The sequence below is a fragment of the Anser anser genome (assembly GCF_964211835.1).
Source record: "Anser anser genome assembly, chromosome: 1".
Classification (NCBI taxonomy): Eukaryota; Metazoa; Chordata; class Aves; order Anseriformes; family Anatidae; genus Anser; species Anser anser.
In genome coordinates, this window is record NC_139720.1 from 37016662 (window position 1) to 37031880 (window position 15219).

The following is a 15219-nucleotide window of genomic DNA, read 5'->3' on the forward strand; positions in this document are numbered from 1 at the left end:
ACTACTGTCACCACCTAAGCCATGTCCCTGAGCACCACCTCCAGCCTTTCCTTGAGCACCCCCAGGGACGGTGACTCCACCACCTCCCCGGGCAACCCGTCCCAGTGCCTGACTGCTCTTTCTGAGAAGAAATGTCTCATTTCCAACCTGAACCTCCCGTCGTACAACTTGAGGCCATTTCCTGTAGTCCTATCACTAGTTACCTGTGAGAAGAGGCCGACCCCCAGCTCCCCACACTCTCCTTTCAGGTAGTTGCAGAGAGCAATAAGGTCTCCCCTGAGCCTTCCCTAGACCAAACACCCCCAGTTTCCTCAGCCGCTCCTCACAGGACGTGTGCTCCAGGCCCTTCCCCAGCCTCGCAGCCCTTCCCTGGACACTCCAGGCCCTCGGTGTGTGTGTGAGAGCAGAGCCCGAAGCCGCTTCGCCCTTTTCTGCGCGGTGCCTTCGGTCGGGCTGCGTGCGGGGCGCTCCCCGCCGGGCGCTGTGCTCATATTTGGCGTTGGCCGCCGGTGCCCAGGAATTTCCCGTCATGCCTGCCTGGGCGGCGGGCCCGTCCCCGCCATCCCGGGGGGGGGACCGGGGGGAACCGGGGCCGTCGCTCCCGCGGGCCTGGCCTCGCCTCTCCTCTCCTCATGCGCGCTGCGCCGCCGCCGCTGCTCTCCGCGCTCCTCCTGGCGCTGGCGGCCGCCGCAGGAGCCGCAGGTAGGAGCCGGCCCCTGCGGCGAAGGGAGGGCGCGCCGGGGGGGGGGGCCGGGGGGCTGGGCCGGGGCCGCACCTGCGGCGGAGGGGAGAGGCGGGGGGGTCCCCTCGGCAGGGCCCCGGTACCGCCTCGCAGGGCCCCCGCGGCCGCCCGGAGCAGGCCCGGTCCCCGCGGCCCCCCGCTCCCGGCCCCCGGTGCCGGCGGCGTGCGGGTGGGGGCGAGGGGGGAGCGGGCGGCGGGTCCCTTCCCCGCGGTCCCCGGCTCGGGAAGTTGGGCTTCAGCGGCCAGAAGGGGAGTTGGGGCGTCATGTGCGCCTTCAGAGCTCGGTCATCGTTTTATTTATTTATCATTTTTACCTAAACGGGCTCGGTGTGCTCATCCGCCGCCTTTGTACTGCGCCGCTGGGCAATACAGGACGCGCAAAGAGCGAGCTGTAGCTGAGGTCCTGCTGTCCCCTTTCCCTCGCTGTCCCCTTTCCAGGTTAATCTAGCCGGTTTTGGTGCTCCTTCACGCTCCCGGGGCTGACGCCAGGCTGAGTTAGGCTCCGTGTGGATGTGACAGACCTGCGGCAAACGCCGGCTTCTCCGGGGGGCTGAGCCCCAGCCCCTGTCCCCGTAGCGTAAGGGCTGCCCCAAGGCACACTGATCCCAAAGGACTGCCGAAAACACAGGCTAATGATGGGTGTTTATAGATAGTGCCAGATATTTGCGATAAATATTGGATATTCGTAAAGAGTTTCGAGCTTATCTACGTCCAGGAGAGCGCAGAGCTCTGCGCTACGCGTCAGGCTTTGAGCTCTTTCCCTCCCAAGCTTCCTGTGGTGGCCACCAGAACGGTCCCAAACTGTGCTCCTTGGAGAGACGTCAGACAGCGATGTGCAGCGGGCAGACACCTCGCCGGACTGACACAGCCTGTTTGTGGCAAGCAGTCCCTAAATGGAAAACCCGGCTCCGCTCCCGCGAGGGCACAGCACCGTTTATTTCCAGCCCAAGGGTTAATGCTTTGCACTCGCCCCGTTCATGCCCTCGCCGAGCTGCCACGAGCGCTCGCAGTTTTGTTTGCTGACGATTCCCAACTTTTCGCCGCGCCGCTGCATGCCTCCGCGGTTCGTCACGACTCCTGGGCTGCCAAATTTGGTTGGTAACGGTGCCCTTTAAGTCTGGTTCTGGAAGTAGTTTCCATGTGGCTTGTCATCCTAATCAGACGTTTGCTCATAGTTTCTAAAAGAATCGCCCGCGTTGCTGTAGGCATGGCTTAATTTAGAGCAGCATTTCTTAGCTACCTTTTTAAATATACGTAGGGAATTAAGTAAGGTGAATGGTTTAACCAGCGTTGCTAAATAATCCTATAATTCCTATAAGAAGATTTTATTTTTTGGACGAAGTTCTGCAGTGATTTCTCAAAACCACTGAAGCCGGTGGAGTTAAGCCATCTATAGTTCAGTTCCAGACTGCGGTTGGTTGGTCATTTTCCTGTCTGACATTTCTTGGATCTTTATAATACACATTAGAGAAGACCCATTAGGAGAAAAAAAGAACTCTATTTTTTCCCCCGAAAAAACACAATCTTTAAAAATAGTGCCTTTGTACATGGGGTAATGTTTCTATATTTGATACCAAAGCCATATAAAGCAGTTGATCCTTGACGAAAATAAAATCTTTTGACTCAATGACCTTGTTTATTTTTCCAAGGGGTGCTGTCTATACACTCCCTCAGGGATTTGGTTAATATGGATTTTGCTCTCGCAAGTACCGTAAGATTTCCTCACAGCTGTGTGATAAGGGAAACTTGCACATGAGGAATCTACTTGGTACGTTGCCCTGATATTTAGTAAGGTATGAGGAGGATTTTGTTTGCTTGCTCTCATTTAGTCAGCTTTGTAAGATGATACTTTTTTCTGTATTATTTAAAGTCCAGCCTATTTATTACCTGAGACATGCTAGAAAATTAAAATTCCCTTTAAATAAATGGTTAAAGGTTCCTTTGTTATGTTGTTGGGTGTATTTTAAATGATGGGGGAATAGGAGGGAGAGCAGAGATCTCGCTGTTAAGGATTTAATCTTCTCAGCCAGAAGGTCAAGAAGTCTGCCTGTCTGCATCTGGCTGGCACCGCTACAAGGCGGTGATGCAGTAAAGCCATCCAATTTTGAGATAGCTCCTCCGTTGAGTTGCATAATTCAAGTGCGTCCTCATTACAGATCAACACTCAAGCAACGTGTAACATTTGTGTCAGCCCTACGTAGGGAAAATGACCTTTTTTTTTTTTTTTCTCCTTTGTATTCTTTTTCTAGTTTGATTAAAAGCTCTAGTTTTGGCAGCCCCCAAGGTACAAACTTCCTCGCACCATGCAGGGTTTAGCTGATGGCAGCTTGGGATAAACTGTCAGCCTTATTGTAGCTCGGTCTAGCCCTGAATTGGTTATGGGCTCCTTCAGCCAAAGGACCCCCAGGAAAATGGAACCTCACATTCCTGGTGCATTTAGAGGGGTGTGTATAGGATGAATTTAGAATAAAGCAGGGTAGGGATTTTAGCTGCCCCTGAGTCACTCTGGAGTTGGTATGCTTGTTTTGGAACAGACTCCGGGACTACAGGGAAATCGGTGGTTTCTAGCTCTGGAGTACTTGCGTCCATACATGGACTTATTTAGAGGCAACTTTCTGCATGTAAGCAGAGATCTTGAAAACCTAAGGACAAAACCAGGAAGACTTACAGCCTTTGGGGCTTTCTGTTTTGTCTCATAGAGCACGAAGCGGCTACTGGTTAACTTCCCTCGCTCCTGTCGCTTCTGTCAGGATGCATTGTTATCTTTTCAGATACTTCATTCACCTCAGAAGGATGTTGGGTTCTCTGTAAACTATTAATGTGTACTAGCTAAAACAAAAGCACAAAACTAAACATTTACGTCCTCCTCTGTGGAAATGTGTGAGCATATCACCAACTAGCGGTGTTTTAAAAGTGATTTCCAATTCGGCACTTAAGAAAGGGAAGGGAGCATGTGTTATATCATTAGCTTCTACCAGAAGATGAAGAATGGCATTCTGGGCGTTAAAGGGGGTTTTTTGTGTCCTTTACCTGTGAAGATGGCGATCCTTCTGTTTTGTCTGAAAACAGGCCACAAGAGTTCTTTGGGAGCTCCATTCGTCAGGAGGCGATTGGAAATTATAATTTATCTCCTTAGCTCCAGCCTTCTGGTTCTCATTTAACAGCCTGGGTTCCAATAGCATTATCTGAAAGCCACACAATCCAGCAACTGTTCCGGGGAATAAAGAGGCTTTTCTCAGTAAGGACTTTAAGACCTGAAGAGCTGAAACAATACCAGCCCAAAACAGGCCAGAGCAGCGCTTAAACTTATAAGGTGCTAACACAGTTTCGCTGTCTTCACGGACTTAAATTTGAGCTCAGCATTGTTTTGTAACATGATTAATAGCACAAGTGCTGCTTTATTTACAGGGAGCGGTGGAAATGATCTTTCCAGTAAGTTTTGTGTTTAAACACCATTCAGTGCTTGAGCGTTGCACGGACAAAATGTGAAGACAGGGCTTCTGCCGAGCTCCCCAGCTCACGCTTTCCTTTCAGTAGCATCCAAATGCTGGGATTAAGGATTTCTTTGAAATGCAGGTAGCAGTTTAGCAAAACATAGGTCGTGTGCATAGTTTGTTGGGAAACGGTACCAGGTCCAAGAACTCCGAGCGTGGTGTTCGGACGTATTTCCCCAGGGAGCTTTTTAACTCCCTGTTCTTCCAGAGAGGGACAACGCCTTTGCGTTGCACCTGATGGAAAACAACTCCCTGCTGCCAGGAAATAACAATAGTGCTGGTGGAAAGTTACTGCCAAATGCCATCAGTTTCACTCCCACTGCACAATGAGAGTGGAAAAAAGAAATCAACCCAAGGAATCTTAGCAGCTTCCTGAGGAAGTGATCCGTGCCAGTCCATGCCCAGAGAAAACAGTCCTGAAAACGTTCAGCCTGGCTAGGAGATTGCCCTGGTCTCGCTCAGCTGTATTCCCCAGCACCTGGTTCTGGGGCTCCATAAGCATGCAGGGAAGGTGCCAGAGCTTTTAGCCACTGGTATTTTCAAGGATCTGTGTGGCTGGTTGCCCGGGGTCAGGTTCACGAGGGCGTTGTTCTCAGTGCTCTGGCCTTAGGATCCCTGTGACAGGTCTGGGAGCACTGGGCCAGCCTAAAGCACGCGCTGGTTTGATGTGAGGTTGCTGTGCCTGCTCCAGTCCGGCCGTGCACTGACCCAGTTGCTGTGATCCTGAAGCCCAGGCCCGCAGAGCAGGTCGGAGAGGCTCAGCATCGTCCTGCCAGCAGCAGCCGCAGTGCGGGTCTATGGGAGAGGAAGAGGTGAAATGTGCTTTGGGCTGTACCCTCAGTTTCTCCTGTTTTTTTCCAGGATTAAAATCAGTTTCATTAACTCCGTATCGACAGAGGGAAGTGCTGATAGCACACCTTGCTCTGTGTGCTCTTCCTCGTTTCTGGTCTTCCACAGAACTTGGCACCCTGCGCCCAAAAACGCAAGGCAGCTCTGCTGCTTGCCTCTGAACTTCAGAGAGGTGCTGAGCTGTGCCGAGCTATTTTAGCAGGGGCCGAGCCACGCCAGGTCAGATTACTGCCAATGCTTTGCAAGACCCTCAGACTCTGCCCTTGAGGTCCTTTAAATATGAAATACAGTAGCTGTTACAGGCTGGGGAGAGGTTTTGTTGCTTTGCTACATATGAATTATAGAGTAATAGATTTTTATTTAAAATATGCCAGGCAAGTAATAACACTGACAGCGATACACACACTATAATAGCTTCTTGGTGCAGCGCTATTTAAGATAAGATGCAGGTTTTCTGAGCGTTGTTGCATCTCCACAGCCACTCCTGCAGATAAAGTTCTTCAAAAATTTTTGCAGAGGTCAGACTTTCTGAAGCACTTTTTTTTTCCCCTCTTTTGGACTCTCCCAAGTTACTTCTGTCTTGTGCCCCAAACCAGCACCATATTCCAGCCGGTACCTTGCTGCTGAGGAGAGCAGATTTCCTCCCAGCCCCTGCTATTATCTATGGTGCTTCTCTTTTTAATAAGCTCCTGATTGTCACTTGCCTTTGTTTTTTGCAGTAGTATCACGCTGTTGGCTCAGTCTGTAGGCACCGTAACCCTGTCATCCTTTTCTGCAGCACTGCTGCTGGTCTGGCGCTCTTCATTTTGTTTTTGTTTTTCATTTTTTGGAGTTTTTGAGTGTTTTTGTTTTTTCTTTGATAAAGTCCAAATATGGTTCTTTGTACATAGCCGTACTGAATTCCATCTTACTGATTTTTGACCATTTCTCCAGTTTATTAGGATCATCTTGAGTTCTGCCCGGCTCTTTGGAGTGCTTCCCACTGCTGTCAGTTGATGTCTCTGCAGAGACCCACTTCTCTGCAGAGAAGTGCTGGGCCCTTGACGACTCCCTGGGGTGTTCTTCCAGCCCGGTAGCCAGCTGTGCTCCCGACTGGCAGGACCTTGATCCAGAGGGGAGATGCTTTGCTGGCTTGCTTGTGAAAATACCACTGGGGGCTCTGTCAAAAAGTATGTCATCCTTGAGATCTGGTGCGTTCCTCCTGCCTGTAGAATAGAAGGAAATTTTATTGGTTTCACGGGGTTAGTTTTTGCAAGTCTGTCTTGGCTGCCTATTGCTTTATTACCTTTCAGTTGCCTATTCTGGATTTTTTTGTAATTTGTTTCAAAAGCTTTCTGGATGCTGAAGGTATGCTTATAGGGATGCAGTTCACTGATCACTCTTTCTCCCTTTTTAAAAATCGACATTGTCAGCTTACCCCTGAACTTTTAGAAAGGCAAAAGCCTTTCAGACGTCCTCAGAGGTGCTTGCTCTTTTCTGAAGAATTGCCTCGGGTCATTTCCCAAACACTTTAGGGTAAGTTTTGTAACCCTAAAAGGAAGTGCAACCTCAGACAAAGGTTGCAGACACACAATAGCCTCATAATCCAGGAATACAGTGATTCAACATTAGTGTGCCTAATTTCAGATACACGGTCTCAAATTTGTCTCGCTAAAGCACCTGCAATGAAAGAGTGAGAATGGAAGTGGGTAAATTTTGATAAAGCTCTCCAAGCTGTGACGAAGTAGAAGAAGTGCGATCCCAGGGGTGTAATGGTCAGTTGTCAACACACCTTATGTCGACAGAAACGTAGTTTTAGGAGAAAAATGTTCACCCCAAGTTTTACATGGGATTTGAGTAATGGGTCCTTCCTGAGCAGGAGATCAGGAATGGGAGTTTTGCAGAGTATTTCGTGTGGTCTTGGAGGAGAAATGGGACGTTGTTCCTCAGCTTTTGGTGGAGGGTTGTTTCCAGCATTGTTAATGTCCTCTGAAATTTTGACTGTCGGGGAGGCGAGATGTAACCAGGCTGAGTCTTTAAGCTTTGCTCAGGACATGAAATCGGTACGAGTTAAATCCAGAGCTGAGTGAGTTGTCCAATCTGTGACACTGCAATGGGAGAGTTACTTGGGGCTTGGAGTAGAAACTACAACCCATAACTTTTGTGATCCAAACTTCTGCCCATCCTGTCTGGCTCAGCCCAAATAAGGGCTTGTTTGTGCTGTGGGCTGAGATGTCCTGAGGCTGCCTCAGCAGAAGTCAGCCTTGGGCCTGGGAACATGGGTCCTGGAAACTTTTACAGTGGTTGTAGGAGAAACATCCCAAAACCAAGTACTACAAAGCCCTGAGCACTTAGTCCTTGAGTTTTCAGGTGTCTGTTGGATGGGAACTATCCATCTCGATCTGCTCATCTTCCTTCCTCTCTGCTCATATGATTTATTGGCTAGGGCTGGGACTTGCTCCTGCAGTGTTTACTTCCTAAGTGAACAAGTGATGCGAGATGTTTGCAGGAAGCTCGGGAGCTGTAGAGCAGGGTCAGGCCATGCAGAGTCTAGCAGAAGACTAATACTGGCCATGCATAATTTGGTAGCAATTGGTACTGCACAGTGATCACAGTTGTGATTCTGGTATATCCCCCGTTTCACCAAATATTTGGGTTTGTGGGCCAGAAACAGAAGGTTGGTATTTGTGTGCTGGTGTCCACCAGCTGACAAACCTTTGTGAAGGTGGATGGCATCCATCAGTGATGTAGGGGACGGCCGTACTCCACAGGCAGCATTGTGCAGAGAAGGATCTGTGCAACAGAGCCAGGGCAGTCCCAAACCAGTCATCGCAGCTGCTTTACGTGATTGCCTCTGTTCCTTAAAAAAATCCCTCAAATACACTGTCATGGAAGGCCATCTAGATAGTTCAGGCCTGTTTCCAACCTGGTAACGTGTTGTGCCTGTTGCTTTCTTTGTGTTTGGTTACAAATAGTGAAATTTGCAGCTGGACCTACCCGATCATACAGTCACAGAACGGTTTGGGTTGGAAGGGACCTTAAAGCCCACCCAGCTCCAACCCCTGCCATGGGCAGGGACACCTCCCACCAGACCAGGTTGCCCAAAGCCCCATCCAGCCTGGCCTTGAGCACCTCCAGGGATGGGGCACCCACAGCTTCTGGGCATGGCATAGCTTAAGGTTTATTTTCTTATCAGCTGCCTATGAAACTACATAAAAAAATCCAAACATCTAGATAAGTTATACCTGTGAACACCAATTTAAATACACATAAAAATGCAAGAGGATGAGAATCTTTCCACATATTTATCCAAGTGCTATAAAAATGGCATACCTAATGAGCACATCAGGCTAGTAACCAACAATTGTTGTGTTGTGTTTTTTAAAACCTCGAAGCAGACATCCAGCTAGTGGGAGTGGTGTGAGACATCAGGACCGAGAGGAGAAACAAGGACCCGTGGGGCATTAATTGTAGTGTTCCCTCTTCTGGAGGAGGACCCCAAGCAGGACGGCAGCACGCTGCGTTTTGGGGCAAGGCTTCGTGAAGCTCCCAGCTTCTGCAGGTGGTAGCTTGTGTGTGCAGGGAGCCGGACAGGTGTCGCTTGTAAGAACAGCTCAGGCAAAGAAAACACCCACGTTTACCTTGGGGTGCTGCGCCACATGGGAGCTCCAGAGCCGTGAAACTAAGGCTGAGAGGAGCAGGGAGCGAGCCTGGCCGCTGCACCTGAAATCATTGCTTTAAAACTTGTCTCGATACATTCAGCTAGAATTAACGTTTCTTTTGCTCGTGAATCGAAAAGCAGCGTCAGGATGCCCAGTGGCGCAGAATTTTGTGCAGCACATCCAGTGTAAATACATTTAGCCAATTAAAAAAAATAAAATGTTATGCTTGTGCATTTTTTAACTGCACTGGAGTGAAAACTGGAATTCAGCTCACAGTTTCCAAGAAAAATTTTGCATTAAAGGAAGTTTGTCTTTGGACATTTTCTCTTGTATGAAGAAAACGAAGCCCTGAATAAATGCATTTATCCTTGTAATTCCCTAAATAGACGTAGATATACATAGAATCCTGGTTATTAAATAGTAGCAGAAAATTTAGTGTAAATTTTTTTTGTTGATTAACATGCTTAACGATAGCCTAAAGAAGTGAAGATTTGTTTTAAGAAAATGGTGTTACAAATGTAATTTAAATAAATTATCAAATTTAAGTAAAGTATTAAATTTAAAAAAAGTATTTGTTGAGTTAGTTCAGCTTGAGCAGATGTTTAAAAGCAAGCAAGCTTCATAACTGAATCAGATTCATTGCTGTTGGGACAGAAATAGTCGTTGCTCTCTCCCTTTTCAGTCACTGGCATTCACTATGAACTCAGTTGGATTGTAGTACTGTGTATTCAAGGAACATTTAAAATATAAAATAAATTCTCCTCTTTCCTTATTTGTTGTAGGGTCTTCTCAGTGCGTTAGCAGTCTTTAAAAACAGCAGTACATCTCTGACGAGAGGAGACTTTTTGGGGTATGGATTAGATGTGGTTTAAATTTTATTTTTCTTTTTAACTGCATAAAGGTTCTCTGTTTTTCGGGTGGTTAATGTAACTATTACACTTTGTGTGCAAGTCTTTTCTTTGTGCAGGATTAGATTTTCTTGAAGCTATTTTTTAAATCTATTTTTGGATAAAAGGCTGAGGTTTTCTCATATATTCCTAAGGATGTTCTAAATACGAGCATGACACAATTCCTGTGATCAAAGGTACGTTCTTGCCGAGTGCTTTTATTCCACAGACGTGTATGTGCTGGGGCTGTTATTTGCGGGACAGCTCATGGTGCTGTGCGGTTTTATGGCAGGGAGATGGCTCCTCTCTGTGGGGAGGAGTGGTACTGGGTTGAGGCACGGCCATGGAGAAAATGTCCATGTAAGGGAGGCTGCTGGGAGAGGCAGGCAGCAAGCATGTCCTTAGCTCGAAATGCTCTGCTGCAGCCTGGGAGGATAAAAACCAAACAACCGGCCTCAGCTGGCCTGGAGTGCCCATATGCCCGCTAGCCAACAGATCTGGAGGAAATTTTACAAAGCTTTGCTTCTAAGCACTTTTTTTTTCCAATTTTTCCAATTTAATTTTATTTATTTTTACAAAATATGAGATGATACTCAGGTCTGGTTCACAGTCCGATTTAAAAATTATATTTTCGAATGTGGTAAATTATAAAAATATGGAGAGAGAACATCTTTCAGCTGGCCTGTGCTGAGGGATTGAATGCTGAGTGCAATGGCACAGGCTGATGTGTGGCTAGGACATGGCTCTATGTGTCTTTTACACCAAAAAAGCTTATTTTTGCAGTAGGGGTCTTGGCATTTACGGGCGTATTACATGCACATACATGTAGATAGATATTAGCACCATCCGCTTTTTCAACTGAAAGCGTTTTAAATACCTTAAAAATCCTCTGGCCGTATACTTAGTGATTGTTTGCTGGTAATTTCCTGTACATGTTACAACCCCATGGCATTCGATCCTGCACCGAGTGGCAGGGAATGGTGGTTCTGTGACGTTTCTTATCCCCAATAAAGTTCTCTTCTCTGAGAACTCTTTAAATCAGAAGCCAAAACACAGCTGAAATGCTAACTGCTTGTAGCTCTGATGTGCCTAGGGACCTTGTTTCCTTCAGAAGATGAGTGTCGTTTCTCAATTTAAGCTCACCTGTGATGCTGGCAGGGACAGGAGCGCGTTTGCCGAGGTGTCACGGGGCTTTTTCACTTGTCTCAGCTTAGGAACAAGTAAGATGATGTTCAAGAGTGCCTTTTGGAAAGAGCGCTCTCTGTTGATATTTCGGGTAGGAGGTCCTGTTGAAGTCATATCAGTTCTCACTGGAGCTTTCTCTTTGCCTCATTTCATGAGACGTTATTCCCCAGCGGCGTGGCTCCTCTCACATATCCATTGTGCGTCCTTACCTGGGCAGGCCAGTGCTGTAAGCTGAGGAAGGAGTCCTGAGCTCAGGTGCACTGCATAACACAGCTTAAAAAGACTCAATTCTAAAGGATTTCACTGCATAACACAGCTTAAAAGGACTCAATTCTAAAGGATTTCTCGCTTTAACCTTGAAAATTTGTCTTTTTTTTCTTCTTGAAGAAGTAACTGTAAACTAGTATGAAGTTGTTTCGGGAAAGCAGAACAGAAATTCCCTTTGAAGGGCTTCCGTTCACTGTGGAAAAAAAGAGTGGTAAATGATGCATGGGATTTTTCCTGAATTAAAAATAGAAGAGAAAGCTTACGAGTTCTGCTGTGCTGGCAAGCTTGACAAAGCAAATATTGGTGGAGAGGGAGAGCACGCCTCCCCAAATCTAGCTGAGAGTATAAATAGCTTCCGTGTCTTCAGTGCTAGGCTACCTTTGGGATAAAGCTCCTGCACGGCAGTAACCCACAAGTCTGGGGGGTTTAAAACTGTTGTGTTTTTTTTTCCTTCAGTACTGAAAACAAATTCTTCATTGGTGAGCAAAGCAAAAAGCTTTCAGGCTTGCCAGTAGGAACTGTTAAATTAAAAGGTTGTTTCCAGAACACTTGTATCTCATCAGGCGAGCACCAGAAGCAATTAATCCTTTACCGCCGCACCGGAGAGGACTGATGGACTGGAAGAGATTAGATAATTTTCAAGATGTTGAAAGGATTCTGCTTCTCAGAGCAGACCCATTTACGAATGGTTTATGAGCGCCGTGCTTATAAACTCGCTCCGTACAAGGAATGCGCTGCGTGCTGGCAGGTTCCCAGGGCAGGGAAACCAACAGCGCGGCAGCAGCGCGCTATTTTGGTGCGTCGGATCTGGGAGGAGCAGGAAGAGATGGGGGGAAAATCCCAACTGACCTATATTTACGCTCCTGCAGGAAGTATTGCCAGCCCTAACCGTTGGGTAAGAGTCTGGCAACGAGAGGTGCAGGAGTGCTTGCAAGGCTCGGAGGCTCCCAGCTCCTGCCCTTAACAGAACGGGTCCTTGGCTGTCCCTGGTTTTGGGGTTCATGGCTCAGCTGCTCCCTCTCTTCCTCTCCTTGGGGTGACACCGTTTGCTCCTGTCTCCTTGCAATCTCACTTTTCTCTTCCCATTTGTTCCACTTCCCACAGGGCTTGCAATGTCTTGTCTCCCTCCTTTCATTTCACACCCCTCCTTCAAGACCAAAGCAGCCCCTCGAGCAAGGACCCTCTTAGCTTTTGTATTACTTACAGGAGAATTAATTAACCCTCCTGCCCTGTGCGCTCCAAGTATTGAACTGCTGTGATTCATTATCACGCTAGTCTTAATATCCTTATTAGAGTCCCATGCCTTACTTTTGGTAATCCTTTCTTTCTCTCCTGATGCTTTCTTGCTGTGATAAATTAGCTAATGGCCACTTAGTCCTCTTCCCCCCATGGCTCCTGGCCCTGGCCCACTCTCTCTGTTCAGGGGGACCAGTACCGCTGTAATGCTGGGTGCAAGTGGCACTTAATAAAACAAGGAGAATTCAGTGTCACGGCTCTTTTCTTCAGTGGAAGTGGTTATAGAGCAGGGAGACGTGCTTTACCCCTCTCATTTATTTATTTATTTATTTTCCGTAAAGGTACAAATGTTGAAAAAAGCCTTTGCTTTGATTATTCTTTCTTGTCTCCTACCTTCTCGACTCGGTCCCTGGGCACACCTCCGTGGGCTTTTGTTTCACGAGCACACCGCCTGTTTGCTGCCAGACTGGTTTTCGTGAGCTGGAGATGGGAGCAGCGTGAGAGCCAGCTGAGCCAACAGCGAGGGATATTCCTGTAAGGGACTGCGAGCTTCCCGTCCTTGGCAGCCGGTACCAGGGAGAATGTTAGCTCATTTCAGGCATTAAATGAAAATTAAATATAGCTCTTCGTTCTCTGCTCGGAGGTAGTGTCTTTCTCTTACAAATCACTTCTCTGTTCTTGGATACCTGCTCTAATGTGAATGCAAACTCACAGGCACACAAAGTACTGCCTCCTTACTTAGCACATTTTCTTCTCAGCTATTGAAGTCGGTGAAATCATCCTGAGTTGTGAGCAGCAGTTTCAGAATCTGGCTCGTTTTCCAAGGTTTTAATGGATTACTGGGTTGAAAAAGATGATTGTAGCCTGCAGGAGGAGTGAAAACTGACTGCAGGAATCTCATCTCTGTTAGGTGGCGCTGTTAAAATAATGAATATTGACAATATTGCTGCTGAAACATCCCAGCTAGGATATAAAAATGAGACATCAATAGCATTACCAGGTCAGGCCATGTTTCCCCATTTTAGGTCAGAAAGAGAGGGTGTTGGGAGCCCTTGGGCAGCGGGACCCCTTGCGCCCCATACCGCTTGCCCCTCTGCTTGCTCTGCAGCACGGGGAGTAACTTCAAGTTTAAAGCTTGACATTTCCTGGTTTTCCACTCAGATATTATGGGATATGGCAGTAACGACCTCTTTTATCAGGGCACAACGTAAACTTCCTAAAAGTAGACTGGATTGACATTCAGTTTGCACATTCCAGAGCAAACAGCTACGGAGAACGTGCTTTAATTGCGAGTGTTAAAAGTGACGTGGGAATTCAGGCTGAGCACTTCTGACTGCTGTGGCTTTAATTGAGAAGCTGGTATTTTATGAGGGGAGTTGGAAATAAAGCTATATACAGACAAGCGTGCAAGTTAAATGCCACAGTTCCTTTGCATACTTGTAAGGCTAACACAATTAGTTTCTTCTAAAAATATTTTATGCCTCTTTAGTAAGCCTTTGAGAAGGTTATATTTATAATTCTCTTTATGATGTTTTGCTGCATGTTGTTAGCTGCTAATTATTGAAGTATGTTGCTCTAGATCAGGGAGCTTTTGCAACATGTGTTAATGGCAAATCAGGAACTTATGGAGACGCCCTCAGTTTGCATTATCAGTTGATACACAAGCACATGAAAATGCAGAGCCTAAGAGCCCTCTTTAAAGGTGAGTTTCCAAAGGTTTTGTCAATTGACTTCACGGTTTTGGACAGGACAAGAAGGGATCTTCACCGAGGTAGGAAGGCACATGTATGTAAGGAGAGTACTTTGGCATGGAGGAAGGCTAAATCCCAAAGTTGAGGGATTTGGAACTGTATGGCGGGTGAAAGACCAGAGACCTTCTGGGATCAGCAGGGGGAACGGGAGCTCATCCCTTCTTCCTCCAGTAAATGACTGGCTGTCCTCATCACCCTCCTCAGAAGCTTTCCTCTGTACCATTCTCCTGCGTGGCCGGCAGTCCTGTATTGGATATTGGATCAGACTCCATTAATATCTCTCTACAAGCTGCTAAACATTGCCTTTGCCCCCCATCCCCCCTTGGCACATACCGTGACAACCTGAGACATCTAGCTCAAATGGTAAAGACTCTAGCTCAAATGGTAAAAACTCTGGGATGCAATGGAGGGAGCAGGAGAGACCAAGGGCCTTTGGCATTTGCAGTGACTGTGTTAAGGGAAAGTGGCTAGGGACTAAACAACTGTTTTGACCCAGAAATCCTTGATACACCAACAATTTTGCTCATATGGTGCTTTCGCAGCTGCATTTCTTGTTCCTGCAGTGCCCAATGGTTGTGCTGTTCTGTCTGCTGAGTTTGACTTGGCTTTAAGTAAGCAAAAGCCAAATTTGAAAATAAAAAATAAATCCAAATGGTAAGACCGGAATAAATGCATATATTAAATATTTCACTAAGTTTTATCAGTGAAAGGTTTGGTTATAGTTTGTTTGTTTTGGACTTAAATCAACAACAAAAGAAACCAAAGCTTTTGCAAAGCAACTGTTAGAACTTACTGCTTGTCTGGAGAAACTTAACAAAACAAATACTAATTAAAATTAACTTGTTACTGTAACACTTGACTACAGAAACTTCCCAGGCCTTTACTGTCTTCTGACTTGTAGTTGTTAGGATTTCTCCAGTATGGCAATATTTTTGCTCCTTTGCTTTGTCCAGTGACACTGAAATTCCTGACATAGGAGCCTGGCTCTCTGGCGAGCATGTAGGGATCTGTAATTGTTTCCTGTCCTCAAAATGGGGCCAGAGACTGGGGGGTGGGAGGGAGGGAAATGGGGAAAAAAAGTAGAAGTCTCACACTATCGAGGTCTCATTATTGGTGCAAGAAAAAAAGGTTGTTCCCTTAAGAATTGGTGTCCAGTTGCTTTACTGT

At 46.9% G+C, this 15219-nt stretch overlaps 1 protein-coding gene across 4 annotated transcripts in view; it reads left to right on the plus strand.

The window, feature by feature from the left end:
- Window positions 1-365: 365 nt before the first annotated feature.
- Window positions 366-15219, plus strand: part of MSRB3 (methionine sulfoxide reductase B3) — an 85503-nt gene continuing 70649 nt past the window's right edge. Inside the window, exon 1 of one of the 4 annotated variants that reach the window (XM_083844454.1) lies at window positions 366-702. Coding sequence is in view for 2 of the 4 variants with exons in the window: in XM_083844452.1 (XP_083700578.1) it covers window positions 633-702 (70 nt within the window). In the remaining 2 variants the exon portion in view is untranslated. The remainder of the gene's footprint in view (window positions 703-15219) is intronic. The other 3 variants (XM_083844455.1, XM_083844452.1, XM_083844453.1) reach the window with 3 other exon arrangements.